The following is a 27,459-nucleotide window of genomic DNA, read 5'->3' on the forward strand; positions in this document are numbered from 1 at the left end:
CCAATTCTACTCCTCTCTCATCACGCTTTGGATCGAGAAGCTCATCCCACCCTCGGCATTGAGTACAGGGTTAGAAGTCACAAAGTACAGAGTTTCTAATCCTGGCTCTGGCATTGAATCACTGTGTGGCCTCCAGGAATTCTTTGCTTGTTTCTTTATCAGTAAAATGGGAATAATAATACCTTTGTCCTGCAAGGGAGATGTGGAGATAAATTTAGTAATGAGAGCCCTAGAAAAGACCATAAGGAAAAGAATCAGTATTCAGAGCAGAGTTTAAATTGTGTGGAAGTAAAGCATGGAGCAACACATTGAACTATGGGGATAAACCAAACCTATGGGGATAAACCAAAACCAAGAATGGTGCATTTTTTTGAGTGCTGTGTATTTGAATGAAGCAGAATACCTGTGTGTGTTGGGGGGGGGGGGCAAGTATGTGACAATCTTCAGTTAAATCATATCAGAATGCATATTAGGGCAGAAATAAAGTTGCATTGGCACTGTGCTTGACTTTGCAACCTACGTGTTTTTTAAAAGATAACTATAGAGTTGTGTCTCCTAGGAGTGTCTGTGTCTCTATTTAGTGCAATCCCTAAAATGAGAACACTTGTAAGCAAGTCTGCTTAATTCAACCACAAATTAGTAAAGCAATCAACATAGAATTGTTGATTCAGTTTGAATGTTGCTGTCTCTATAAAAGGCTTAAGTAACTCCTCTTTAACAAATATTTATGGTTTTCATTTGAGAACTGATCTTTAAAACATTTTGAATTTAAACAGATGCAGTGGTGTTTTTCGAGTGCTTGCTCATGTTAATTTCATTCTAGTTGTGTGCGCACTCACATGCACGGCCATCACAGATTTTTGCCTTAGCAGTATCCATAGGGCTGGTCATGGCACCCTCTGAAGTGCCGCGCTCGTGTATATTAGGCACCACTGGCCCGCGCCCCCTCAGTTCCTTCTTACCACCCGGGATGGTTGGTCAGAGTGTCTTCCCCTTGCTTTGCAAGTGGTCAGCAGTGTTTTCCTAGTGTTACTCTGCCTTCTTTTGTATATAGTTATTCACTGTAGTTAGTTAGTAATTAGGTGTTAAGTATAGCAGTTAATAAGTTAGAGTTTCTGTTGGGACTTTGCCCCGAGACCAGGCATACCCTGGTCTCTGGGCTTTAAGCCTTGCTCAGTGTGCAAGGATCTGATTCCCAGGAGCAGTAGGGTATCCCGGCCCCCGATACTGCCTCCCACGGCAGAGGGGGCTAAAGATCAGAGAGTCCCACTGGTGCTGCATATGCTGATGGAAGCTGCAAACGTCCTCCCCCCTCCCAATCTAGGGGCAAACAGATCATGGGACCACCTCAGAGGGCAGTAGTACACCACTAGTCCCCTGAGCAGAGGGCGAGGTCTCCGTCTGCACAGCCAAGGTCCCTGATTCCACACCGTAGGTCCCCGGTTAGACAGCTTAGCTCGCTGGCACCACGGGCATGATGCAGATCATCCACAATGGGACATCAGTCCGTATATGCCCGGCACTGTTCGCCCTCCTGTCTGCTGACACAACGGCACAAGTCTCTCTCCCCGATGTCATGAGACCCATCCTCTTCACGGCACTGGTTCCTGCATTCCCGGTATCGGTCCACTGGCAGGCGCCTGTTGGCACCACTCCCCTGCTCCAAGGGTCAGCCACAACACTCAGGCATCCACAGCCCCTCCCTGGTCACTGGAAGGGGACTCTTCAGGGTGGGAGAAGGACTTTAGCACCTCGCCAAGGCATCACCAACCTCAGGGGGCCCCGGAAATCGTCTCGGCCCCTACAGTGCTGGCATGGTAGCAAGGCCAATGGCCTTATTGGAATGCATGGGGCATGCCGGTGCTGTTCTCGCAGCAGTCTTCCCTTGCTGCTTCAGAGAGGCAACCTTGTGCACCAACATTACTGGAATCAGTGCACGGAGCGGACTCCGACACTGGGGAAGAGGAGCAGCTGCCCGCTGCAAAGGAAGGGGAAGCGGCCCCAGTCCCTCCCCCAGTAGTAGTCATCCTCCTCATCTGACAAGGCAATTGTGGGACCCTCATGGGCCAGCCCACCCTTTAGGGAGCACCAAGCCCTGCTGTAGAGGGTGGCCTCGGATTTGGGCTTGGAGCTGGAGGAGATGGCCAAGAAATCCAAAGGTGGAGGACTCCCCGGGTGGACTTGTTCATTTCCTCGCAGAACAGGAAATGTCACACATTCTGCTCAATTCTAGGATTGACAAGGGCTCCCTGTTGGAAGCCTTTTTGCTCCACTGGTCAGGAGCTTTGATGTAGGTCTTTCCACCGGTACCATTGATCCACAGGGTCCTGGTGAAGATCAAACAGGACAGGGTGAGGGTTATCCTGATCGCCCCAGCGTGGCCTCGTCAACACTGGTTTGGCGGCACGCTCCTGGACCTCTCGGTGGCTGCCCCCTGCGACTGCCACTCTGGCCGAATCTTCTCTCTCAGAACCACACCAGCCTGCTGCATCTGAACTTGGCAGTGCTGCACCTGACAGCGTGGCTACTGCATAGCTAAGCACAAGAACAGCAGTCCTTGGTCTGTATCCAGCAGGTTCTGATGAGCAGCAGGAAGCCCTGCACCAGGGCCACCTACCTGACCAAACGGTAACAGTTCTCATGGTGGGCTGTGGACCAGAGTATCTGTCTCAAACAGGCTTTGCTGCAGTTGATTCTGGACTATCTGCTGCATTTCAAACTTCAGGGCCTGTCTCTTTCGTCAATTAGATTCCACTTGGCCACTATTTCATACTCCCACACTCCAGTACAAGCAGGTTGGTCTTTGCTCATGACATGACAGTCTGGTTTCTTACCCTCATGTCCGGTACCTTGACCCTCCTTGGGACTTGAATCTCATGCTGTTGTGACTCATGGGTCTTCCCCCTTTCGAGCCTCTGGCTTCCTGCTGTCTTCTCCTCCTCTCTTGGAAAGCTTTTTTTTCCTGGTGGTGATCACATCTGCCCACTGGGTCTCTGAGCTTAGGGCACTTACCTCGGAGCCGCCCTATACAGTTTTCTACAAGGACAAGGTTCAGCTGCGTCCACACCCAGCTTTCCTGCCCAAGATAGTTATAATTTTCATAGGCATATATTTGCCTGTCTTCTTTCCAAAACCTCATAAATTGGAGGAAGAGCACAAATTTCATTCTCTCGACATCAGAAGGGCTCTGGCCTTCTACATCGAAAGAATTAAGCCATTCCATAAGTCGACACAGATTGTCATGGTGGCAGACAGGATGAAAGGTTGTCCAGTGTCCACCCAGCGGATGTCATCTTGGATCACTGCCTGCATCTGTTTCTGTTACAGTCTGGTGAAAGTGTCTCCGCCAGTGATTAACCGCCTATTCAACTAGGGCACAGGCCTCATTGGTGGTCTTCCTGGCCCAAGTGCTGATTCAGGACATCTGCAGGGCTGCTACCTGGTCATCTGTCTACAAATTCTCATCTCATTACGCACTTTACCCAGCAGGCCGGAGATGATGCTGGATTCGGTAGAGCAGTGTTGCAAGCTGCACGACTGTGAACTCTGAGCCCACCTCCATGGATACTGCTTGTGACTCGTCTAGAATGGAATTGACATGAGCAAGCACTCGAAGAAGAAAAGACGGTTACCAACAATTCCCTGACTATAATGGTAGTTTAGAGGGACAATTTTTTTTAATTGTTAGGGTTGGTGACAGCAGTTAAGTGGCCACTGTTTTTAGCAGGGATTAGTTAAGATTTTTTTTAAGTCATTTATTTATATGCAAGCATCTTGACAATTGGCATCTTAATATAGAGGGTTTTTTAAAAAAAAATTAGTAAATGTTAAGAGTGGAATTATAACAATTCTTGAGATGAAGTAATTAAATGCTGTCTGAAAACCATTGCAGATGGCATGCTGGACTTAAAGTAAAAATAAGATGATGATAAACCCCAGCGAACACTAATAATATAGTAAAAGATAAAGGCAGACTTGTTAGAAAATGGGTATAATTTACATGTGAAAGGTAAAAGCAGCACTGTGGTTTTTAAGTGACAGTAAACAGACCACCAAATATTTTAGCTTACTGAAGTGCGAGCACTTATGGCTGAAGTAAATATTGTGGAATTCATTTAAAAATGCATGTTCATCTGTAGAATTTCTAGTCTTAATTTACGTGCTCAAAGTGCATTTTTTGCTTTTAAGGTTTTGACAGTAGTCATTTAAAATACTAAATCCATGGTAGTTTTCATGTCATATTTACACCAATGTGTTTAATATAGTCTACAATGGAACTAAGTGGAGAAGACAAATCAAAACCCAACTTTACTAAGCATCTGTGTCTTTTAATTCATATGAATAAAATGACACACTTGGAAGGTCATAAATAAGCACTACTACCATATGGCAGTCCCACAAACACCTTGTATGCAGATGCTTAACTTAGTACAGGTAAATACTCCCACTGATGTTAATGGAACCACTCAACTGTATAAAGTGCACATGCCTACATGTTCTTAGGATCAAGGTCTAAATTAACAAAATACATGCAGTTGTTAGTGTCCAGCTGTCAGAATTAGTGTTCATTACTGTTCAACTGACTAGAATTGTTTTTAATGCTGCTTTGCCAACGTTGTATCTCTTGCCACTGTTCTTAATGAGCGATGTAGTTTAAGAATGGCGTTTGAATGTTTTTTAACCTTTCCTTAACATCATTTTAGTTGTTGCACTGATATCTGTACCAGTGTAGAAGGGTGTAAGATATTTATTATTTTCAGAAGTGTGTTCACGCATCCTGGACATTAATACATGTAATCACTTCAGTGTGTAGGTACATGCACATTCATGTGTACAGAATTTTGTGCTCCCAGTTCTGAAAATATATTCCTGAAATTTGTGTGAGCAGAATTCAATAAACATAACTGAGATGCTGGCATTAGCATTTAATCTTTTATTCAACATAATCAGTGGAAACTGTAAAGATTGAAAAGTGTTTAATAAAATAAAACTACTATCTTCACTACAAGCCTCTAAGTCGTCCCTCATGTTTTGTACTATTGTTTGGTGTGACGTCAGTGGTGTAAAACCTATTATTCTTTACTTAGTAATAGTGCTCAATTAAGATTGTCAACATTTCTCCAATATTTTCAATGTCTTTTTTTCCTGTAAGTTCAGGATGTGCTGATATTAATGTGAATATACATGAAACTGGGTTAGAACATACATCCCTCTATCCCTGCACTCTGTATGAACAGTAGGGAACTCAGACCACTTCTTTGCATCCCTTGTTTGCAGACAGAAATTTTGGTAGTCAGCTGTATTATTTCTGTGTATCATCTTCTTGGACTATATGAAAGTGACTTTCAGGCTACGCCTTCTGGTAAATGCTTCAGTTTGGGAAGTAGATGAAAGCAAACTGTATTAGTGACACTATGGAAGGGCCATCTACCTCACCATCCAAGGAGAGACCCCTAAATTTATTTTATTGGCACTAAGAAGCAAGCAGGATCATTTGATATCTGCTACATATAATTAAAGTGTAACTTCCTATCAAGTCATATGCTTAAACTTCCAAACTAACCTGTAGTTTTGTTTTGTCATTCCCTTTCCGAAAGAGTTTGACTAAAAATACGAATACCATCAGAATCTTTCTGCTCGCTAGGGTATTTATTTAATGAAAAATGAGTAGTCGTGTATACTGAAAAAGATGCATATTTTGAACATTTGCCTTCCAACAGTTGTATTGAGGGTACAAGTGGACTACTGTATTTTTCTAACTGTAAATAATATTCTCCAGTTCAGTTTCTTACCAAGATGGAATTTTTCAGATTGTATGTGACAAATTATCTGGCAAAGGGAGAAATACTACAGTGAATAGTCCCTGATGAGCTAACCAAACTCCTTTTAGGCCCCTTTGAAAATCCCATCTTATTTGAATGAATACAAAATTTGAGAATGTAAGAGAAAAAGGATAGCATTTCTACTATATTGTCATATCTCCCATATTTTACATTGATAAATAGCATCCTGTTGGCAGGAGACTGCAGTGCCATATTAATCACGTCTCAACAAGCAATCAGTGACTTCTTGCAGTTTGAAATTAGGGCAGAATTATTCCTATAGCTTTGGAAAGCTAAGGTGTCTTTCTACTGAGTATTCAGATGTGGTGGTGGTGGTGATTTTTACTATTCAATTACTTTTCCCTTTTTAGAGAGTCTGTCTGGCTTTCAAATGTTGTGTTCTTGGAAGGGAGCACCTATATAGAATACAGCTTGACATCTAGATGGATTTCCTCAGAAGGTAGTGTAGATGTTTCACTTAAAGTTAATAAAAGTAGGCCTTGATCCTGCAGACATTTGTCCATGTGCATAATAGGCTCATGCGAGTATTCTCATTGAAGTTGAGCATATGCATAAGTGTTCAGTCCGGGATTATATATTTCTTGTGCATCAAAGCTTAACAAGGCACAGTTATTTTGTCTTGTTGCTCTGGCTGTTGAGAGCATATGGTTAATTTCATAAATTTATACAGCTTCCTAGAACTGTGTGTTGATATTGGTGCCCTAACTGCTGGTGACAATTTGAAATAGCTAATAATTTAAGACAGACTTGCAAAGTTGCGTTCATCTTTGGTGAGCAATTCTTGTTGCTGTGGATGCCATTAAGGGTCATACCCAGGGCATACTTATGATTCCAAATTTCTGTTATGAATCTTGGGATCTTAGGCAGCTGGCACAAGTTTGGGCCGAGCTGAGACCAGTGTAGCTTGTGCCACAGGTCCAGTGTGGCATAGAGAGGCTGTAGGATCGGAAGCACAATGATGGCTTAAAATGGTTTGTAGAACAGCTAAACATTTGACTCACAGGAAACCGATTCCACAGTTCCTTCTTAGTGAGATTAAACTAAATCAAAAAATAGTGAATTTAATTAAGAGCTGTGAAAATCTCCTGCTGTTTCCTGTTCGTGCCTGCAACTCTATTTTCCTGTCTCGAGAGATGTCCTCAAGCTTTTTCCTTTTGGAATTTGTCATTAAAACAGTAATCCTCTTGCAATTACACAGGTGCTCAAACCATATCAATGGATGTTTTGACATTTCAGGTATTTAAAAACATTCCTTTATAATTTTTTTGTGTAATTTATATATGCTGATTAAGCTAAGGCAGTAGTAAAAATCAGTAAACTCTACTTTGGACTATGAATACACCATGCAAAAAGAAGTCTGGGTGGTTTCCAAAGTGCAGACTAACATCAGTGAAAAGTTAGCAAGTCCTGGTGACCAGGTCACAGAATTGGACTCCATCAGTGCTGTTGCAAACCTCTTAAAATCTCTGATTGTAGATTAAAGAAATACTTTGATCTCAAAGGATGCAAACACCACCTGCACCACCTGCAGCTGACTGAGGATTTGAAATGTAAGAGTTGTTGGTTTTATAGATAAACTCTCAAGGGGCTATATGCAATAGAGATTTTTTTCAAACTTTATGACAATATGGGGTAACAGCATCTCCTGTCTTGGAAGCTGTCTACTTCATCTAGAGTGCAAAAGCTGCTGAGAAAGAAGACAAGGAAGGAAGGACCAAGATTCCACTTGATAACAAAATCTTAAGAACAGTCAGACTGAGAATAAAAGCAAGCATGAGACTTGCGTCTCTGTACTAGGAATATACAGTTGGTATTATTCAGGTGTATCATAAGTTGTGCTAAACCAGAGGTGGGCAAACTATAGCCCGTGGGCCATATCCGACCCACAGGACCCTCCTGCCTGGCCCCTGAGCTCTTGGCCCAGGAGGCTAGCCCTGGGCCCCTCCCCCACAGCCCCAGCTCACTGCACCGCCAGCGCAATGCGCTGGGTGGTGCAGCTGCAGAGCCTGGCTTGACCCAGTGCTCTGTGCTGTGTGGTGGCATGGCTGGCTCCCACTGGGTGGCGCAGCTGCCTGTCCTGCGGCTCTGGGCAAAGTGGCTGTAGCGCCGCCAGCCACCGGCGCTCCAGGCAGCGCAGTAAGGGGGCAGGGAGCAGGGGGGTTGGATAGAGGACAAGGGAGTTCGGGATAATGGTGGTCAGGGAGCGGGGGTGTGGATTGGGGTTGGGGCGATCAGAGGGTGGGGAACAGGGGGGTTTAATGGGGGTAAGGGTCACGGGCAGTCAGGAAGGGGGAGTTGGATGGGGCAGTTGGGACAGGGAGAAGGGGTGGTTGCATGGGGCAGTCAGGGGACAGGGAGAAGGGGTGGTTGGATGAGGCAAGGGTCCGGGGGGGGCAGTCAGGAATGAGAGGAGGAGTTGGATGCAGCGGGGGTTCCGGGGGCGGTCAGGGGACAGGGAACAGGGAGGGTTGGATGGGGCAGGGGGCCTGTCAGGGAACAGGGAGGGTTGGATGGGGCAGGAGTCCCAGGGGCGAGAAGCGGGGGGGAGGGGGGTCGGATAGGGGGTGGGGGCCGGGTGATGCCTGGCTGTTTGGGGAGCACAGCCTCCCCTAACCGGCCCTCCTTACAATTTCGGAAATCCGATGTGGCCCTCAGGCCAAAAAGTTTGCCCGCTCCATGCTAAACTCTAGAGATGTTAAATCTATAGAGCCCCTGCACAGATACAAAATTTGTATCCACCAGCATGGTCCACAGACGTGGATGTAAAGTAGATATCCACAGATTTGCTGAGCTTTATAAATTCACATTATGCTTCAAAAATAATTTCTCAATGGCTGCTATCAGAACTCAAACCATTTCACAAATGTTACACTTTGCAACATTATGACTCTCTCCTGGGTGATACATAGCAATATCCCTTTTTTACACATGAGGAAACTGAGGTCAGAGTTGGTAATGTCCAAGTCAAGACTAGAATCCAAGTCTCTTGTCCTCCGGACCACATTTTACAAAGGAGGTAATATCTTGCAAGGTTAAATATTTGTTTTGCAGTGCAGGGGTACGTGATTGTGCTTGCAAAGGCTTACTTTGGAAAACCTGATGTGATTGTTGGGGGATAGAGAAGATGAAAGCTCTTCAAGACACTACCAGACTTCTAAAGGTGAAGGCATCGGGGCTTCTTGTGTATAACTATAGTGTTCACTGATAACTTAATTTGTGTATATGTACAAATGAGCTCTAAGGGGAACATATTCAAAGGCACAAATGTCAGTTACATGCCTTACTTTAAATAGTATGTAGGTGCCCAATTGCCATTTGTGCCTTCTGAAAATTGACCCGTGTTCTTAGTTGCACAATGTAATAAATATATTTGAGAACCTCTTCTTTGGGTTTTATGTAGTTTATTTAACGTAATTACCCAGTGAATATAATTCTGTCCATCCTCTCCCCTCCCCCTCCCCCCCCGCCATGTTCTTCAACCTTAAAATGTTAGCACCAGTAGGAGTCATAGCTGGCAGCAGGAGAAAACTATTGGAAAAGGATGGGGTTGGGACCTAGCTGTATCTCTCAGCTAGGCCAAACATTGAATAAAAATGTTATGTCCCAAAATACAGAAGTACATTGGATTGAAAGCTCCCACTGGTGCTAGAGCCGCACTTATTTTCAGCTGTACGTCTGTTGACTCAACATATATTCCCTTTATGAGGTAGTAAAATGAAATATTTGGGCTGCTAGAAGTTCAGATTGTTGAATCAAAACGGTAATGGTGTGTGTGTGTGTGTGCGCGCGCTTATAGCTGAGTTTCCCAGCATCTTTTCTAGTTTACCTGCTAGCCCAATTCTTCTCTCACCCCGTAGAAAATTGGGAGTAACTCTGTTGAAAACAAAGGAGTTACAGCAGTATAAATCTAGTGTGAGAAGAGAATCAGGGACATGGTATACAGCTTTTATATCAGTGCCAGGTAAATGGGTATATTTCTTCTGCACTGTAATAAGTATTTTACTGTGGATGATGCTTTCTGTGTAAATGGATTGTCCTGGATAATTCATTGGTGCATTGACAACATTGTATTGCTCTCAAAATTTGTCAGTATAAGAATACAACTTGAAATATGGCCTTCATGCTTACCACTTTGGATAGTTGGGTACCCTGGAGACAGAACGGAGCTACAGAAATCAAATACTGGAACAGGCTAACTAATTTGTCAGTCCTTTTTAAAAAAAAAAAAAATCACAGTAATAACCAAAAACATCTAAACTGACTAATGATAAACGTTTTGACGGGCCAAAACTAGCAGTTAGCACAGGTTGACGTATTTCAGCTCCACCTTTCTCTAAGGTAAAATGTTTTTGTACATGTTGTAAACAATATATAATACTTAAGTAGAACATGTGGTAATAAACTCATGCCACTCTTGGACGTCATTACTCTTTTTGAAATACAGTGGATTTATGATGGTGTACATAGAGGCAGTGGAGGACTTTGCCAATGTGCTTCAGCTCTGTAGCACTGAGGTCTGCATTTCAGGAGAGACTTTCTTGGTTCATTGTACCCTATTACAGCCATTGCCACAATAGGGAGTGTAGCACTAGTACACTACTTACTTGGTTTTCTTTTTGCTAATTTAGATACATACTCTGTTTAAAAATGTGGTCTGGTATTGCTAGCAACATATTTCTGTAATACATAAGCTATCACAATTTGCACTTGTTGGAGACAGAGTGTCCAAGGAACGAATAGCCATGGAGACGCATACAATATCTGTCTTCTCCAGGGTGACGTGAGGAAGCTTGTATTGACATCTTCCTGCACTGTCAATGAGTTTGGATAAATAAATTCTGCCCTCCAAGGCTGTCAAACATTTCATACATTTCATACTGACTACGTTCACAAAACAGCATTGTTTTGTTGTTCAGTCAGGCCAATATAAAGGAAAATTAAAATTTGAAAAGCATAAACTCCCAGTATTACACATGATGTAGATTAAAGTGTATACAAAGGCCTTAAGTGTCTCTAGTGTTGTAATAAGACCTCTCTCGCTCTCTCTTTTGTAATAGACAGAATAAATCATTTTATTTACCAGCACTTGAGATCCATGTGGTGATTACCTTCTTTTGTTTGACACACAAGCAAAAAAGATTACCATTGCTAGTCTATGGATTCAAGGTCAAGAATAAGTGGTATTGTTTTTTTAACATTGGTTTTAACAGCCAGTATCCCTCCTTCTTTTAGAACATAAGAACATTCTTGTCTTTTTTTAAAGCTCCTGTCCCTCTCAACAAAACCACAAGCTACTTTTAATTTTGAATTTCCCTCCTTCAGTCCATGTGTCTACAATATTAATGTTTTAATGAAAGTGTGCATGGTTTCTTTGAGATCTTACAGATGTAGTGTAGCTGTTCTTGAAGTAATGAACAATTTCTCAGAATGCTGGGGAGGAAGGGCTTATCTTCACTAGAAAGCTTTACCAGCAAAAGTTCCGCCAGTGTAGCTCTACCTTCAAAACTGTTTGGAAGATTGTGTTAGCACCTGGCTGATTATGCCAATACCTGGTCCACATATCTTCAGATTGTATTGGCAAAAGACATGTTGCACTGTGGATAGGCATTCCAGTGTCCTGACGAGCTTTCTATATTTATAACTTTTAAATTGGTATAGGCAATTCGAATATGCAGATTTTTGTTGGGGGGAGGGGAGAAGAATACAGTGAGAAAGAGAAGGTGTAGTGATCAATTTTTCCAATTCCAGACACATGAGATTGTTCCAGGTATTCAAAGGAGGGCATAGCAGTACTTCAGTGAAGCTGTAGCTCTTCCGTAACCGTACACTTCATGTTGAATCTGATTCAGTTCTATGAAAGTTGAAATTCAAAATGATTTTTCTCATGTGAGACCTCTGAAATTTTTCAGAGTTGTTCAACCACATCAGCAGCAGCTGTTTGATGAAGAGGAGTTACCAGCAAATGAGAATGAAGATCAACCTGGTCCATCCAAACGGAAACGCCAGCCAAGTATGTCCGAGACAATGCCACTCTACACACTATGTAAAGAGGATTTAGAGAGTATGGATAAAGAGGTGAGCTAAACTAACTGTGTCAGGATTCTAACAGTATCATTGAGTTAGTCAGTTATGCATAATAGTATTTAACTCTGTTAAATTATGCACATACATGAAATGACTTTGCATGTTACCAGGTGCGTGTAACTACTGATGGGGAAAAGTCAAGTTACAGTAACTTGAAACAAAAATATTTTAATTGACTTAGAAATACAGTTTTGTTCAACATGCAACTATGTGCTGTAAAACCAATTTAAACTACACCGCTGTAAATACTTTCATGGTCGTAGGCCTGTAAAGTAGTTATTTCATATCAATATAATTTTGGCACAAAAGAAAATGTATGGGATCTTAAGTTGGTGCATGTTAGTTATGTAAAATACTATACATTGTCACACTGAATTTCATATAAATGAGAACCTAAAAACCCTTAAGATCACCAATTAAAAAACCCATCATATGTGTGTGACCTTTCAGAAGGAACCATAGTTTCCTTTTCAACCTTGTGTAACTGGCATTCAGTAATACACGCAGTATTTGCCTAAGAAAGGAGAAACAGCTGTTTCATGGAGAGTTGGATATGTGCATTGTTTGAGTCTTAAATTATGGTGAAGGTGACTTTTAGAATTTGAAACCTAGTTTCACCTAAAAATGAAAGTCAGTGGGGTATGGGAATAATCCTTTGGAAATAGGATTATGTTCAATGCCAACTTCAGACTTTTTAAAAACCTAGCAATATCTTTATTTATTGTTGATTTATGTAAAATTCTAGGTTTACTGGTATATCTAATGTCTACTTAGATGCTATAGTATACATTCTAGGTTTAATTTACACTTTATTTTTTTTTAATGATGCGTAAAATAATGAATATTACATGGTAAAATATTTAGATCAAATGCAAAAAATAAGGCCACTTCATGTAAGGCTGTAAGATAATGTTATTAATTACAAAATAATTACAATGAACAGTTGCAAACTAAATTTGCTATCTGTGGGTATTGTCAAAGGTTAATATGCCAACACCTGAATAAAAGATGTGTATTTGTTAAATGCACTGAGAATACTCCTATAACTTAATTTTCCAGCTCTCGTTTGCATCACAAATCAAACAGTAAACATAGAAGGGCAGTATGTATTAAATAGTTTTTTTACATTAGTTAGGACTGGTATTGTTTGCAATCCCATCTGGGCTTGGAGTCTTCGGAATGCCGTCTTGGAGGTGGATATAATAATTTCCATACAGCTTGGTCAAGAGTCTGCCTTTCCTTTTGCATGCTGGATTGAAAAGTATAATGAACAGTCCCATTTACATCACATTTGTTTGCTAGTTCTCTCAAATAATCAAATATTATTTATAGCACTTATGGTCCCTAGTTAAAGACCCAACTGCATTGTTCTAGGTGCTGTACAAACACAGTAAAGTGACTGTTCCTGCACCAAAGAACTTACAGTGTAAGTGTAAGACAAGAGATGATGGATACAGACAGACATACCGGGGGCAGAGGAGTGAGGGGAGTACAAGGAAACAATGAGAGATTATTGGTCATCATTGGTCAGCACAGTACAGCACCAACCTAGCTGTTAAGCTTTTTTGTAGGCACCACAGCAAAAAAGTTTTTGGATTTTTGTTAGATTTTCAAATTAGAATAATGTATTAGTTTTGCAGATGTTTACAGGAAGCTCCTTCCACGCATAAGGGATGGCTTGGGAGAAAGCAGTTTTCAAACAAGTACGTTGGAAAATTTAACAAGTAGGTGATGGAGGCTGGCATTGTGGGCGGAGGTAGGAATGAAGGAGAGATGATAGGTGGGGTAGGGATAGGCTATAAAAGGGCCTTGAAAGTGAAGTAGCTTACTCTGTGATAGCTGAGGGTAGAATTTTCTGCTCAGGCATTTGTCAGAGAACCTTTCTTGACTCCTTACTTCTTGGACCATCTCTGAAGTGACTGTTCCAAACTCTGTGTTCATTCCTCACACTTCCATATTTTTCCATCTGCAATGTAAGGGTTGAGTAGTGGTCATGTGACAACAGCAAGCTGCTTATAAGTATGTTGTGATAGCAGTAGCTATGTTTCTGAATATAGACTACATTGCTTGCTTTCCTGTGCATGTGATCTACTTTTGAGCTTCTCTTGTTTCATGTTTCATCAGGTAACTTTAACTTTTCTTCCAACATCTGGCTCCCAGGTGACACAAGAGCTAATCTTCCATTGCTTAGATTTTCCATGTAGGAGCCCTGATGATGAGGTTACTTGAACTGGCAATGCTCTCAAGAACAAATGTGATTCTGTGCGAAGTCTAAGTCATTGTAAGGAAATGTTGTCACCTACCCATCCAAAGCAGCCATTTATTTCTGGTTGTGTCCCTTGGTCCTTCTCACCTATGCTGTTCATAGCTGATCTTCTGGTTAAGCCATAATATTAAAAAAACATCAGGACTACAGAACATCATAACCTCTGTTCTGACATTTTTGTGCTGAATTTGAAATAGAAATTTTGTGGAGAGTGCTGTAGAGGTAACATGGTACTTATTATGGAAAAGTAAAAGCAGCAAAGAGCAATACATACATACTGATTGTATTGGAAGCATAATACAGGGAGATTGGTCTAATACTTCAAATAATGATCCAGATTCCTTAAATGTCTTGAAGGATTTCAGAATGCCCTGAAATGACAGAAATGCCTATAATCAGCTCTATCATGTTAAATTACAAAGTTACAAGTGACACACTAATGAAACATTAGAAACTTTAAAGTTTCTGAAATAGCTAAATGTATTCTAGTGTTCTAGGTGCATTATAAATAAATGTGTATTCTCTGCAGTTTTCCATTAGTTCTTCTTGGTTCTCTTACAGTACACATTAAATTGATATAATTATCTCTCTTTAGTTGATTACTAAGTATTATCAATAACTCCTTCAGTGTTTGAAAAAATCTTTCCTGTAGTTTTTCATTAGATAGACTGCCATTTCTTAAAAGTACTTCTTAAAAGCGTGTTTATTGCTTCTGAATGTTCTGACTTGAGCAACAGGGTGAATGTTTGTACAGAAAAATGTAAGACTTAAGATTATAGAAACATGTCATTTTCAATAAGATCAATACTGTATGAGAACCTCGGTATCTGGAACCTTGTCTTGCCATCTTATCCTCATCAGTTTCCTCAGACAGCCCATGTAAAAGTGATTCAGCTTCATATCATGGCATCTGTACATGGTCCAGGTTTCACATGCATACATCAGAGTTGGCAAGTATCATTACATGTATATATGTGTTCATGTAATGATACTATGAGGCATGCAGGAGACATGGTGGAAGATGAACACTGAAAGCACAGCTCTGGAGAAAAGACACTGCCTGTGAATGGTCCAGCCTAACAGCAAAGAACTTTGCTCTTTTCTTCTGCTCTATCAGCTTCTTTTACAGAAATCATCAGAGATCACCCATGTGTAGCTAGGAAGTGGAGGCAAGGACAAGGAAAATTTAAAATGAACCTAAATTAACTACTAAAAGTGAATTTAAGATAAAAAAAAATGACCTGTAGGAATTTTACCTCTAAACTTATAAGGATCTCCCTGTAACTTGCAAAAAAAGCATCAAAAAGAAATGCACTCTGTATCAAAGTGAATTAAGTGCGCAGTGTTTGACAGCATGGGAAATTTGCTATTCTGAGAGGGGGGTGGGGGGAAGTATTAGGATTATCTTGAAGCATTTAAGCCTCCAAGCATTTTTTCATTGTAACTAATGGACAACTTCCATTAGTAAAGTCTGTTCATGGATGAATCTGCTTCTCTTGCAACCAGTTGCAAATAGATTTATGTGACTAACTTTTTTCCTCCCCTTGTTTGCAGTAGAAAAGCAAATGATAGCTGTAAAGTATCATCCCAACAAAAAGGAAAGATGTTCACAAATTGGAAAACGTCCAGAGAAGAACAACAAAAATAATTTAAAGGTCTAGAAGACATGACCTGTGAGGAAAGATTGAAAAAATTGGGTTTGTTTAGTCTGGGGAAGACTGAGAGGGAGCATAAGTTTTCAAGTGCATAAAAGGTTGTTACAAGGAGGAGGGTGAAAAATTATTCTCATTGACCTCTGAGAAAAGGACAAGAAGCAATGGTCTTAAATTGCAGCTATGGAGACTTAGGTTGGATGTTATGAAAAACTTACTGTCAGGTTAGTTAAGCACTAGAACAAATTGCCTTGGGAGGTTTGTGGATTCTCCATCACTGGAGGTTTTTAAGAACAGGTTAGACAAACACCTCTCAGGAATGGTCTACTATTGCTTAGTCCTGCCTTGAGTGCAAGGGACTGGACTAGATGATCTACTGAGGTCCTTTCCAGTCCTACACTTCTGATTCCTCAGAGCAAGTGCATTAAGAACAGCTCTACCTCCTACCTCCTTCCCCAAAAATCCTTCTCCAAAACCCAGCCTTTTCTTGCATATGGATCATAAGTATCTTTTCTATATTAGCTGCCACATACAGATCTTTTTTTACATTAAATAAGCAATCAGTAGCAAAATTACCAATACTTGACGAGATCACCAGTATCCTTGTATGTTTAGAAACAAGGTTTATCACATCCTTTTTCAGACCAGTGTTTCTAAGCCTCTTAGATATTAAGAAAGCTATACTTCTAAGATCATTCTCCTATTTAATGGCACTAGGAGAGATTTCTGTGAAACGTATCAAGTATAGAATTAAGTAGTTACCCTTATTTAATCAAGTTAAATTTATCTTACTCTCCTCTTGTCTTGTGATGCCATAGATAACTTGTATGCTTGTTGCACAAAATTTCATTGCTGATGGAACTTGGCTTCACATTTGCCTGCAATGGTCTTGTCTTGGCTGTTTTGCATGGATATCTATCAGGCAACTGAAGGGTGGCTTTCAGCCTCCACAGCCTTGTTCAGATTTTTACCCCTTGAAACTATTTTTTTTTAAAAAGACCCGTATTTTGTTACCATGTCTTCTCATAGCCCTTTCACTTACTTGTAAAGAGTATTTCTCGTTATGAGACCAGTTTGCATAATGAATTTTCATTTGACAGTAAGTCAAGCTATCAAAGCCAGGATTTTCCATCCCATTTCCCTGCTCAGCCTCCAGGGAAGCAATCCTTCCCAGTTGTTCATTTATCTCCTAGTAGCAGCTGCAGAAAATGTCCTTCTGATACCTCAGTTCTCTTGCTGTCCATACTGAGTCCATTCTGGGAAGAAGTTCCGACTTTCCACTCCCTACCTTGTGTGGTGATGTCACAGCCATGCCAGACTAAAATGGGAGCAGAATATAATGAAGCAGATGTTTGCACCACTTGTCAGCAGCTCCTCTCAGCATCGTAGATCAAAAGAGAACCAGCCCTAGAGGAGCTGCCAGGATGATTTGGCTGATCAGATTTATAGGGAAGTTCAGTGATGGGGGGTCTCATGGAGGAAGGAAATGCCAAAACCTCTCCTTGGCGCCACTGCTTTCTCATCCAGCAGAGCCCTCCTTGCAGTTACCATAGCCTGGAATAACTGGTCCTTTGCAGCCTATGTGAGTAAGCATTTCACTTCCTTATTTACTAGAGCTAGAACCCTTTTTGCTGCTGCTGCCGCCTCCCATCCTTGGGTTCACCAGCTCTACCCATCACCTCTAGGATTGTCTTCTCTTCTACCTACAGCAAAAATAAATAAATTCTCTTCCTGTCAGACAAGGCTCTCTGGGAAAGGGAGAATTAGATCCAAACTTGGTCACACTCAACTATCCATCTCTTCTGTCTCCTACCAAACTCAGTGGAGATGCACTGACTTACACCGGCTGAAGATTTAACCCATAATCTGCAAAAGAATACATTAAAAAATGTGCATTTTATATCAAAGTGGATTTAAGTATACACAATGATTCAGCTAAGCGGAACATTTTCCATGTTTTATTCTTTCAAACAAATACTTGTGCATACACCTTATACAAAGGCTAATGTAAGCAGAATATTGTAATTCATTGGTCCATATTATCACTGTCCCTACTACTTCCATCCTGCTAAGCATATTATAGATTACTGTTTTGTGTTCTAAATTAGTAAATGTAGCTATAACTAACATGCTGTGAATTAAGGATCAGCATTTCCCTCACACAGTTTAATGAAAGCTATTATCTCAGTGAATACTAGCCCTTTGGTTAGTTTAAAATATTAATTGGATCTGATGGATGTGTCTCTACTGTAAAATGACAGTTGCTTTGAGCTCACTTATACACATAGCTCTACCAAATTCACTACCCCTTTTCATAAATTTCATGGTCATAGAATTTTAAAAATCTTAAATTTCAAGTGTTGAAAGAAAGCATGAATATAGATAGATGTGTATATATATTAAATGGCAAAATATAAACATATTGTAAAGCCCTTAAGTTAACAAAAGCAGGTGGGGGGAAAAAAGTTTGGGTTTTGAATGTGAGTATGGAGTATCCTGCAACTGTCTGTCTTCATTCCCTGTTTCTGCGCTGCTAACACTTGTCCATGTTTAGGCACAGCTCTTTCTGCATCCATGGAGTTCATTGGCATTGTCAGACAGCACGAGCTAGCCTTGTGAGATGGGAAATTCTGCCTTCCACTGACTTCCAAAATTGTAGCTCAGGCAAAGTACATTCCATTTCATTGGCAATATTTTTGTAAGCAGGAATCTCTAGCCTACAATTCTTGTCAATGCCAGGAATTGCATTGAGATGTTAAATCCAACATCAACAGGTGCATTTGTGCAGGGTCAAAAATATGCACAGTTTTTAGGAATCTTGCTGCAACTTGTTGAAACTTTTGAGCTGTTTTTTTTTCTGCACAGCTTGACTTCTCTACAGCTGTAATATTGTCTGAGCTTCTTTGCCATGCAAGAAAACACCTGCTGAGCACTGGCATTTAACTCAATGTTGTCAGAGTGATTTTTGTTTGACACTGCTTCAGCCCAGAACAGTACATCCATTACTTTGTTGTAAGCTTTGTGGACTGTGACATGTCAAGATTCAAACCAACTTAAGTCCATCAGTCCTCTGGCATTTTTGGCAACAAACTGAATTTCCTCATTCAGCTGAGCATCGTTTAGAAGAGTTGAAAGTTCTATTAAAACTGGTATTGTGCAGCCCAAAACCAGGAAGTCCAACAAGTAATTACTGGCCCTGGGGGAAATGCTATTTTTGTTCCTCCATTTCAGTCTCATTTGCAATGTACTGCCTGTATCAAAGACTGCAGCTAGGGCATTGTTTAAAGATCTTTTTTAATGTAGCTGAGCAGTTTATCAACTTTACCAAACTTGCGCCTTCACAGAAACCTTTGGAAGGTAGTTCTGTCATAGGTTATTTGCACTTGGTAAACAACTCCTTTTTTGTATGTTCCACTGAATGAATTTGCACAGCTTTGGGTGATCAGGTTTTTCCAGCGGTATATTAGTGCTTGCAAATGCATCCACAAGTTCCATTGTAGCTAAATGACAGATCTCAGAGCTCTGTTGTCTTAAAAAGAGAACAAGTTGTTTTGGGGGTCTTTTTGTTTTGTTTCCCTGCAGTGCAACATCTGCAGCCACTTTCTGAGTCTAAGTGGAATCAACAAAACGTAGCTTTTACAAAACAGTTTACCATTGGTATGTAGAATTTGGCTTCTGCTGTAGTAATGATTGTAGAGGTTTTTGATTTACTTTGGACACTCATTTTAGAATAATTTCACTTGTCTTCCAGTAGGCTATCAATTGAAATCACTATGCTACAAAACCACCCTGGATGCCCATATCTACCAATCAGTGAGTTGAGCCCTGAGTGTTTGCTGCTGTAAAATGTCAATCAATAAATCCTGTCAAGTTCATGACCTTTCTTTATATTGAAACAAGCTAATGATCACGTCTGGAACCTGTAACTGTGCATATAATGGCATTGGATTTTACTATAGGGTAAAAGTACACAAAAGACCAGCTTTCAATGTCCGTGATGCATCTTTCACGGCTGTGAATTTGGTAGGCACCTACTTACACAGAACTATGGCTATTAAAAATCTGCTCTTACACTTCTGACTTCAGATGATTCTTACAAGAAATTTCATTATGCCTGGCTTCTTAAAATACGTACACTATACATTGCATAGAAATTAACTTCTGATTCCCTTCTATAAATTGTTAACTTGGTTGGCTTCAAGAACATTCAGAAGAGGACCAAATTTTAATTGCTCTTGTTAAGTCTTCTTTCAGTTGACCCATTGGCCTTCTGGAGGTGTGACCCATGTTTTAAAATTTGTTGCCTTAATTCTGGGTGAAGTGGTCTGAATTTTTTTCAAGGAGGCAGGATGAGAATGGATGAAAGTACGCATGTAGCAGAGTCTCAAAGTTAATAAATGCAGTGGGCTACATTGGAGACAATTATGGGTTGTCTAGGCAATATGACAACCATCATGAAAGTAAGTTTGCCAGAACAACTTGTATAGCTTGGGCTGCTACTTACGTCATACAGATTATCGGTTTGTCCAGACATTTGGCGGAACTGGTTGTATTTCCCAGTTTCTGCTCAAGCACTTCCAGTACCTCCCATGTTCCTGCTCTCTTCCTTCTTTAGTTGTCTTCTTGAAAGGTCCCCTTCTGCAACCTTCTTCCCTTACATGGTCCCTGAACTAAGCCAAGTCTAGCTGTACTCTGTCTGCAGCCCATCTCGTCTGTCAGCTTCCTGTGTAAGAAAGCTTGATGTCTGCATAGTATGGACATTGATCAAAGATCCATTTCTCTCCCCAGTGTGTCCATTCCAGCCAGCTCACAATGTGCAGTATTCAACTTTTATTGCCTAAAGTTTTTAGTAATGCAAGACTATAAATGTCGTTTTTTTTTCTTTGTTTCAATATGGTGGCTAAGTCCATAAATGGCTATTAGCCAGGATGGGTAAGAATGGTGTCCCTAGCCTCTGTTCGTCAGAGGATGGAGATGGATGGCAGGAGAGAGATCACTTGATCATTGCCTGTTAGGTTCACTCCCTCAGGGGCACCTGGCTTTGGCCACTGTCGGTAGACAGATACTGGGCTAGATGGACCTTTGGTCTGACCCGGTACGGCCTTTCTAATGTTCTTATGTTCTTATTTTAATTGGCTGTCACTTTAAGTATATGATAGACAAATGTTAAACCTGTGGTGCTAGTACTTTGGCATTCAAATACCCCATTGCATACACAAAGCACATGTGGTTAGCTGTTGCATCAGAAAATTTACATCAGGTTTGTAATGAAAATAAACTGCCTAAACTGTTGTGGAAATAAGTAAGATGTATTGTTTAATTTCTGGCTACGATTTTATTTTTGTAGTTCTACGAACACAATTAAAGACTTGTTGTTGTTTGGTGGCTTGTAAAGTATAATGTCAGACTGGCTATCATACCTATTTTTCACCTTTGATTATTAGAGAGAACTGTGATAATTGAAGTTGTAGAACACATTTAAGTACATCAACTGCAACCCAATGTCTAAAGGAAAGATCACAGCTTATTTTGAGTGATAGTGAGAAGATGAAATTATGGGTATGTCTACACTACAGGATTATTCCGATTTTACATAAACTGGTTTTGTAAAACAGATTGTATAAAGTCGAGTGCACGCGGCCACAGTAAGCACATTAATTCGGCGTTGTGCGTCCATGTACCGAGGCTAGCGTCGATTTCCGGAGCGTTGCACTGTGGGTAGCTATCCCGTAGCTATCCCATAGTTCCCGCAGTCTCCCCCGCCCATTGGAATTCTGGGTTGAGATCCCAATGCAAAAACAGTGTCATGGGTGATTCTGGGTAAATGTCGTCACTCAATCCTTTCTCCGTGAAAGCAACGGCAGACAATCATTTCGCGCCCTTTTTCCCTGGATTGGGAGCTCAGCCAAGAATGCAAATGCTTTTTGGAGACTGCGGGGACTGTGGGATAGCTGGAGTCCTCAGAACCCCCTCCCTCCCTCCATGAGCGTCCATTTGATTCTTTGGCTTTCCATTACGCTTGTCACACAGCACTGTGCTGTGGCCTCTGTCTATCATAGCCTGGAGATTTTTTTCAAATGCTTTGTCATTTCGTCTTCTGTAACGGAGCTCTGATAGAACAGATTTGTCTCCCCATACAGCGATCAGATCCAGTATCTCCCGTACGGTCCATGCTGGAGCTCTTTTTGGATTTGGGACTGCATCGCCACCCATTCTGATCAGAGCTCCACGCTGGGCAAACAGGAAATGAAATTCAAAGGTTCGCGGGGCTTTTCCTGTCTACCTGGCCAGTGCATCCGATTTCAGATCGCTTTCCAGAGCAGTCACAATGGTGCACTGTGGGATACTGCCCAGAGGCCGATACCGTCAATTTGCGGCCACACTAACCCTAATCCGACATGGCAATACCCATTTCAGCGCTACTCCTCTCGTCGGGGAGGAGTACAGAAATCGGTTTAAAGAGCCCTTTATATCGATATAAAGGGCCTTGTTGAGTGGACGGGTGCAGGGTTAAATCGGTTTAACACTGCTAAATTCGGTTTAAACGTGTAGTGTAGACCAGTCCTAAGGGATGCAACAATTGTAAAAGCACCATTTAAGTCTATAGGAATGTAAAAGATAGTGGTTTTACCTGTAGAAGAAAAAAATAAAAACCTAGAATGGGAGATAGAGGAACATGGGGGAAGTAGACAATGGGATAGAAGTTATTTGCTTTCATATATTTCATATGTTCAGTTCTGAAGAGATTCAGAACAGTAGAGAGGACTGGATCTAGACGAGTTCTAATAGTTGTTTATGCAAACTTCCATTTCAGCTTAAGGGAATTGGAAACGGTCATTGACGATGTATTCCAGAAATCAGCATTGATCATCTTTAGGCACTAGAAATCAGTCTAATGAAAAATATTGGAGAATGGAATTAGAATTAGAAGCAATTGAAATAAGTAAAGTTAGGAAACAAATGCAGTGCAGACAAATCAGTAGTACAGTTTGAGTTGGTAACTGACATTTGAAAGATTTATTTACTGTTTTCCTAGCAAGTTTTTGTCTGCAGCGTATCAATTTACTGGTCTGGCTCCACAGATTTTTTTTTTTCAGTGGTTTACCCGTTTTAATGTTCAATATGCTTTTTCTTTGCTCAGCCATGCTCAAGGCAATGTATTCTTGCAACAGATTTTTGAAGTACTAAAATGTGTTCAGAGGTTTTTAATCATTAAAGCAGGAAATAGATGTGATAGCTGCTTTCATTTCACATCAAACCAGGCATCAAATACCAAAATATCATCTCTGTTTATACTAATAGAAAAATCAGTCTTTTAGTAAAGAATAACATAGTATACTTAATGCCTGCTGCAGTTAGGGTTTTCTGTTTTTCTTTTCTCTATAAAGTTCTCTATAAAGGCATTTATAAAAATCCATTCTTCTCTTACACTTGGTGAATTAAAAAGTAGCATGGGGGCAAATTAAAAGTATTCTACAGTTCTTTCAAAACTGCACCCTTGAAGCATCTGTAGGTTATATGGAACCTTTTGAAAACCTTTTTGATGTCATTCTATAAGGAAGAAAGTAGTTGGAATTTTTACACCTGGTTTTAGCTCATTTGTGGAGAGACCATTTTTTAAAGAATCTTCACTATATGCTTTGTGCTGTTCTATGCTGCTGGCAAAATGCTACTTAAGGCAGTGAACTCCACACTTAACTGTGGATTTCTAAGCTTGCTCTATAGCTTCTGTCTATCTTCTGACATGAGACACTCCCCCAATTAGTCTTTAGCAGTGTTCTGATTATGTGGCACAAATCACCTTTTGGCTCTGACTTTTCAGTATTTTCATTTTTAATACAAAATCTCATTATTATATGTAAAATGAAGTATAGCTCTTTAATGGGTGCTTCCCAGAGAATAAGTAGTGTAAAAAAGTAATGGTTTACTGAATATTCTTTTCTAAAACCCTTGTGTCACACATCTAAAGATAAAACAATTTCTTTGTATTCTGGGGATTGTATTCTGCCACCTTGGTTTTTGATTGATGATAGAACTCTATGCCTGGTGCCTTCTACCTTAGACCTTTTAAGTGAAGCTTTTAAGTCTGTTTAAGCTCAGCTTGTTTCTCCAGTGAGGATGGGGCAAAACTCTGTTGAAACCATGAAATTCAGTAACCATGTTTTAGCATATGTGCCTTCTTAGGTTATAACATACCGGTAACTTCTAAACTGAATGCTGCTAACCCTGTCAACGCTAGCCTGACAGAGTTTAAAATGAGTTAGCCTGAGCCGTGTTAAAGCACTTTGCAAAATGTTCAGCTAATATAGTGATGTGGTCCTGTGTTTCATCACAAAATAGTGAAAATTGTTTACTTGTAGATTATGATGTTTAACCCATTGATACTCAGCCTGAGGCTCATGAGCCCCAAGTAGCTCTTTAATGTGTCTCCTGCAGCTCTTTGCAGCACATGATATTGGTTGATAATTAAATCAGTGTTTCAATCTAAGTTATTAACCAATCAGGATGCTTTTACTATGTTAACAAATTGTAGAGTATTTGGTCTGCCATTTTGCTGTGAGAAATATTTAGTAAATGAAACCATGAATTTACGTACTGTGGCTCTTTTGGGTAATGTTGATCACTAATTCGGCTCTGTAGTTTTTCCTTCACATGTTCGTGCTCTGAGAAGCCTCGCCATTTAGTCTTGGGCAATGTCCAGTATGAGCTCCCTTAATACAGCAAGCCTGCAGTAACAAATACCCTAGCAGATGCATTCAGTTACTTGAAGTGGAACTTCATGGGGTAGACTGCATCATAAGGTGGTGAAAGATTTTTCCTGCATGTCTGAAAGCTACAAATGAAGCTGTTTGCCAGTGAAGCTATTTGCCAAAGAACAATCAGTACCAGTCTTCTGAATAAGGTTGTGCCGGTGAAGGTGATCCCCAATCACTTTCCCTTTGCAGCTCACCTTCAGTTGTGAAAGCTAAAGAGCTCCAGAAAAATAGACCACACCCTTTTAAAGGCTAACAGTGAACTCCTCACCCCCTCTCCCATGCAAAAGAGATCCTATTATTTTTGTGGACTATTATAAGAAAAGCGGCACACAACACCAAATCACTCTTTAAGGGACATCTACTTTTCTATATAAAAATGTATTGCTATTCGTAACAGAAATGCTCCAGTGCTTTGAAACCTCCATTTATTTCTCAGAGGAAGTGGTCTGTGGTGACTTGGCCTTTCTTGACATTCAAAGAAAGGTAGAGCGCATAGGAAGACAAAGGGTAGAGAAGGGAGGAGAACTCTAGCTGCCCTGTGCTCTCAGTGATTGTCAACATTTTCAGAATTTTAACTTACTGAGAATTTTTTGTTTATTCTGAGTATGTCAGGTAATGGTATAGCTCAAGTTAATTTAGCAAAGTTATTTTGAGGACCGCTGAAAGGCCCTTTTCTTCAAAACTGAGAAGTCACAGTTTCAGAGCACGGCCTCATTCATCTTTAAGATAGTAGAAATACTCGGTCTATTCAGAGCCTCAAGAACGCACAAGGAGAAGACACTCGACAAAAGTGAAAAAACACTACATTACATTTATTTATAAATAAAAGATGACAGAGATGTAACATTCTCAGTCTTTATCTGTACTTCATGCAATTAAAGCACTGGAGGAATATACTGGGGCCTGTGTTTATTTTAACTAGTATGTGGCAGCCTGACTAAACTTTGCAAATGTTACATTAATTCTAGTACAGTTTTTAATTTAATACTTTCAGACAAGTTTCTGGGCACCATTTATTCATTCTTCCTTTAAATTTTCAAGCAACATGGATCCTCGCCTTTTTCTTAGTCCTCCCCACCTGTGTCAGTTCCATACTGGGGGGAGGGATAGCTCAGTGGTTTGAGCATTGGCTTGCTAAACCCAGCGTTGTGAGCTCAATCCTTGAGGGGGCCACTTAGGGATCTGGGGCAAAAATTGGTCCTGCTAGTGAAGGCAGGGGGCTGGACTTGATGACCTTTCAAGGTCCCTTCCAGTTCTAGGAGATTGGTATATCTCCAATTATTATACTGAGATAACTCTTTGTTTCAGCAAGGTCAGAGTATATCTTGTGAAATTCAGTTCAGGAAATGGTGTTAAAATGGTCTACTGAGTGGCAAAGAGGACTGTATTGCTTATCCAGTGGTTTCTGCTGCACTGTGTCCATTGTTTTTGCTTGTTCATGTGCATATACTGTCTGTTATAAAACTGTATTCGTATTAATTTTGACAGTATTGCTTGTATGCAGTGTTGGTGTAGCCGTGTTGGTCCCATGATATTAGAGAGACAGGGCAGGTGAGGTAATATATTTTTTGTTGGACCAACTTCTGTTGGTGTGAGAGAGAAGCTTTTGAGCTTACACAGAGCTGCTCTTTAGGTCTGGGAAGCTAACTCAGAGAATCACTGCTCGATACAAGGTGGAACAGATTGTTTAGCATAAATAGTTAAAACACATTTAAAGGGACCATTCAAGGTAAAGTTAACACCCTTTAGTTATAGGGAGGAAAGTAAGGGAGGGGAGGGAAAAAGCAGCTGGATGGGTTGTTAGTGGGTTAAAGATTGGTGTAATAAGCCAGAAATCCGGTCTCTCTATTCAATCCATGATTTTTGCAAAGTTATGGATTGAATAGAAAGACTAGATAACTTTTAAACTAGCTCCAAATCTTCCTGTTCATTTGGAGCACTACAGTAAATAAATAGAATATATTGTCTGCTTTCAGAGAGAAAGCATCAATCTATTTCTCTTTCCACCCACCTGCTGAGTCCTGTCAGATATAGATTATAAGCTGTCTGCAGTAGAGACGGTCTTTGATGCTTGTCTGTGTGGTGCCTTGTATGTAAGGTACTTGATCCTTGACTGAGGTTCCGAAATGCTGCCATAATTTAAATGAGGATGCAGAATTAATAAAGAAATTTGAAAAAATTAATGGTGGTGGTCACGGTGGTTGTTAATATTGTTGTGAAATGTATGTACAGATACTATGTAAGGAGATATGTATGTATACTGAAAATGGGGGAGGGTTAGTCTATATCAAGGCAGAGTTGACAGACAGATTTTCTGTGAGACACAAAATACTACTTCACCTCTGTCACCATGTACACAAAGCCTTGTGAGTTAACACAGTGGCTTCAATATCTATATGTGAAATCAATGGAATGTGAAATAAATGGGGCAGGAGCACGCCGGAAAATAAACCAGGGGATTATCCTGACTCAGGCTACAATTATGTTTGGGGATATAAATAGACGGCAAAAGGAGACACCTTTAATTTGCCCCTTAGGAAGTAAACAGTGTGTTTACATTAATGAAAAAGGGATCTCTGCCTACATTGATAGACGATAGTACAAAAAACTGACTTAGCATGGAGGTTAGCCTGTTAAGTTAGTCTCTAGAAAGCATGTTATGATTTTGTTTTATTCTGTTTCCATTATCCTTACTCACTATCTCTTATATGTTGAATCTTTGGTAATAAACTTATCCTTGATTTCTCTCTAAATTTATCTAAGTGCTGTGATTTTAAGTTAAGTGCTGATCCTGAGTTGAGTCACTGAAGCTGGCATGTACACTGTTCCCTTGGGAAACAGCAGATCTGGTATTTTTG

General features: G+C 40.5%; 1 protein-coding gene across 1 annotated transcript in view; it reads left to right on the forward strand.

Annotated features, from left to right (window-relative positions):
• Positions 1 to 27,459, forward strand: part of CTDP1 (CTD phosphatase subunit 1) — a 189,103-nt gene that overhangs the window by 71,163 nt on the left and 90,481 nt on the right. Inside the window, exon 11 of the mRNA XM_045006141.1 lies at positions 11,753 to 11,918. Coding sequence (XP_044862076.1) covers positions 11,753 to 11,918 — 166 coding nt within the window. The remainder of the gene's footprint in view (positions 1 to 11,752; positions 11,919 to 27,459) is intronic.

The sequence above is a fragment of the Mauremys mutica genome, chromosome 2 (assembly GCF_020497125.1).
Source record: "Mauremys mutica isolate MM-2020 ecotype Southern chromosome 2, ASM2049712v1, whole genome shotgun sequence".
NCBI lineage: Eukaryota > Metazoa > Chordata > Testudines > Geoemydidae > Mauremys > Mauremys mutica.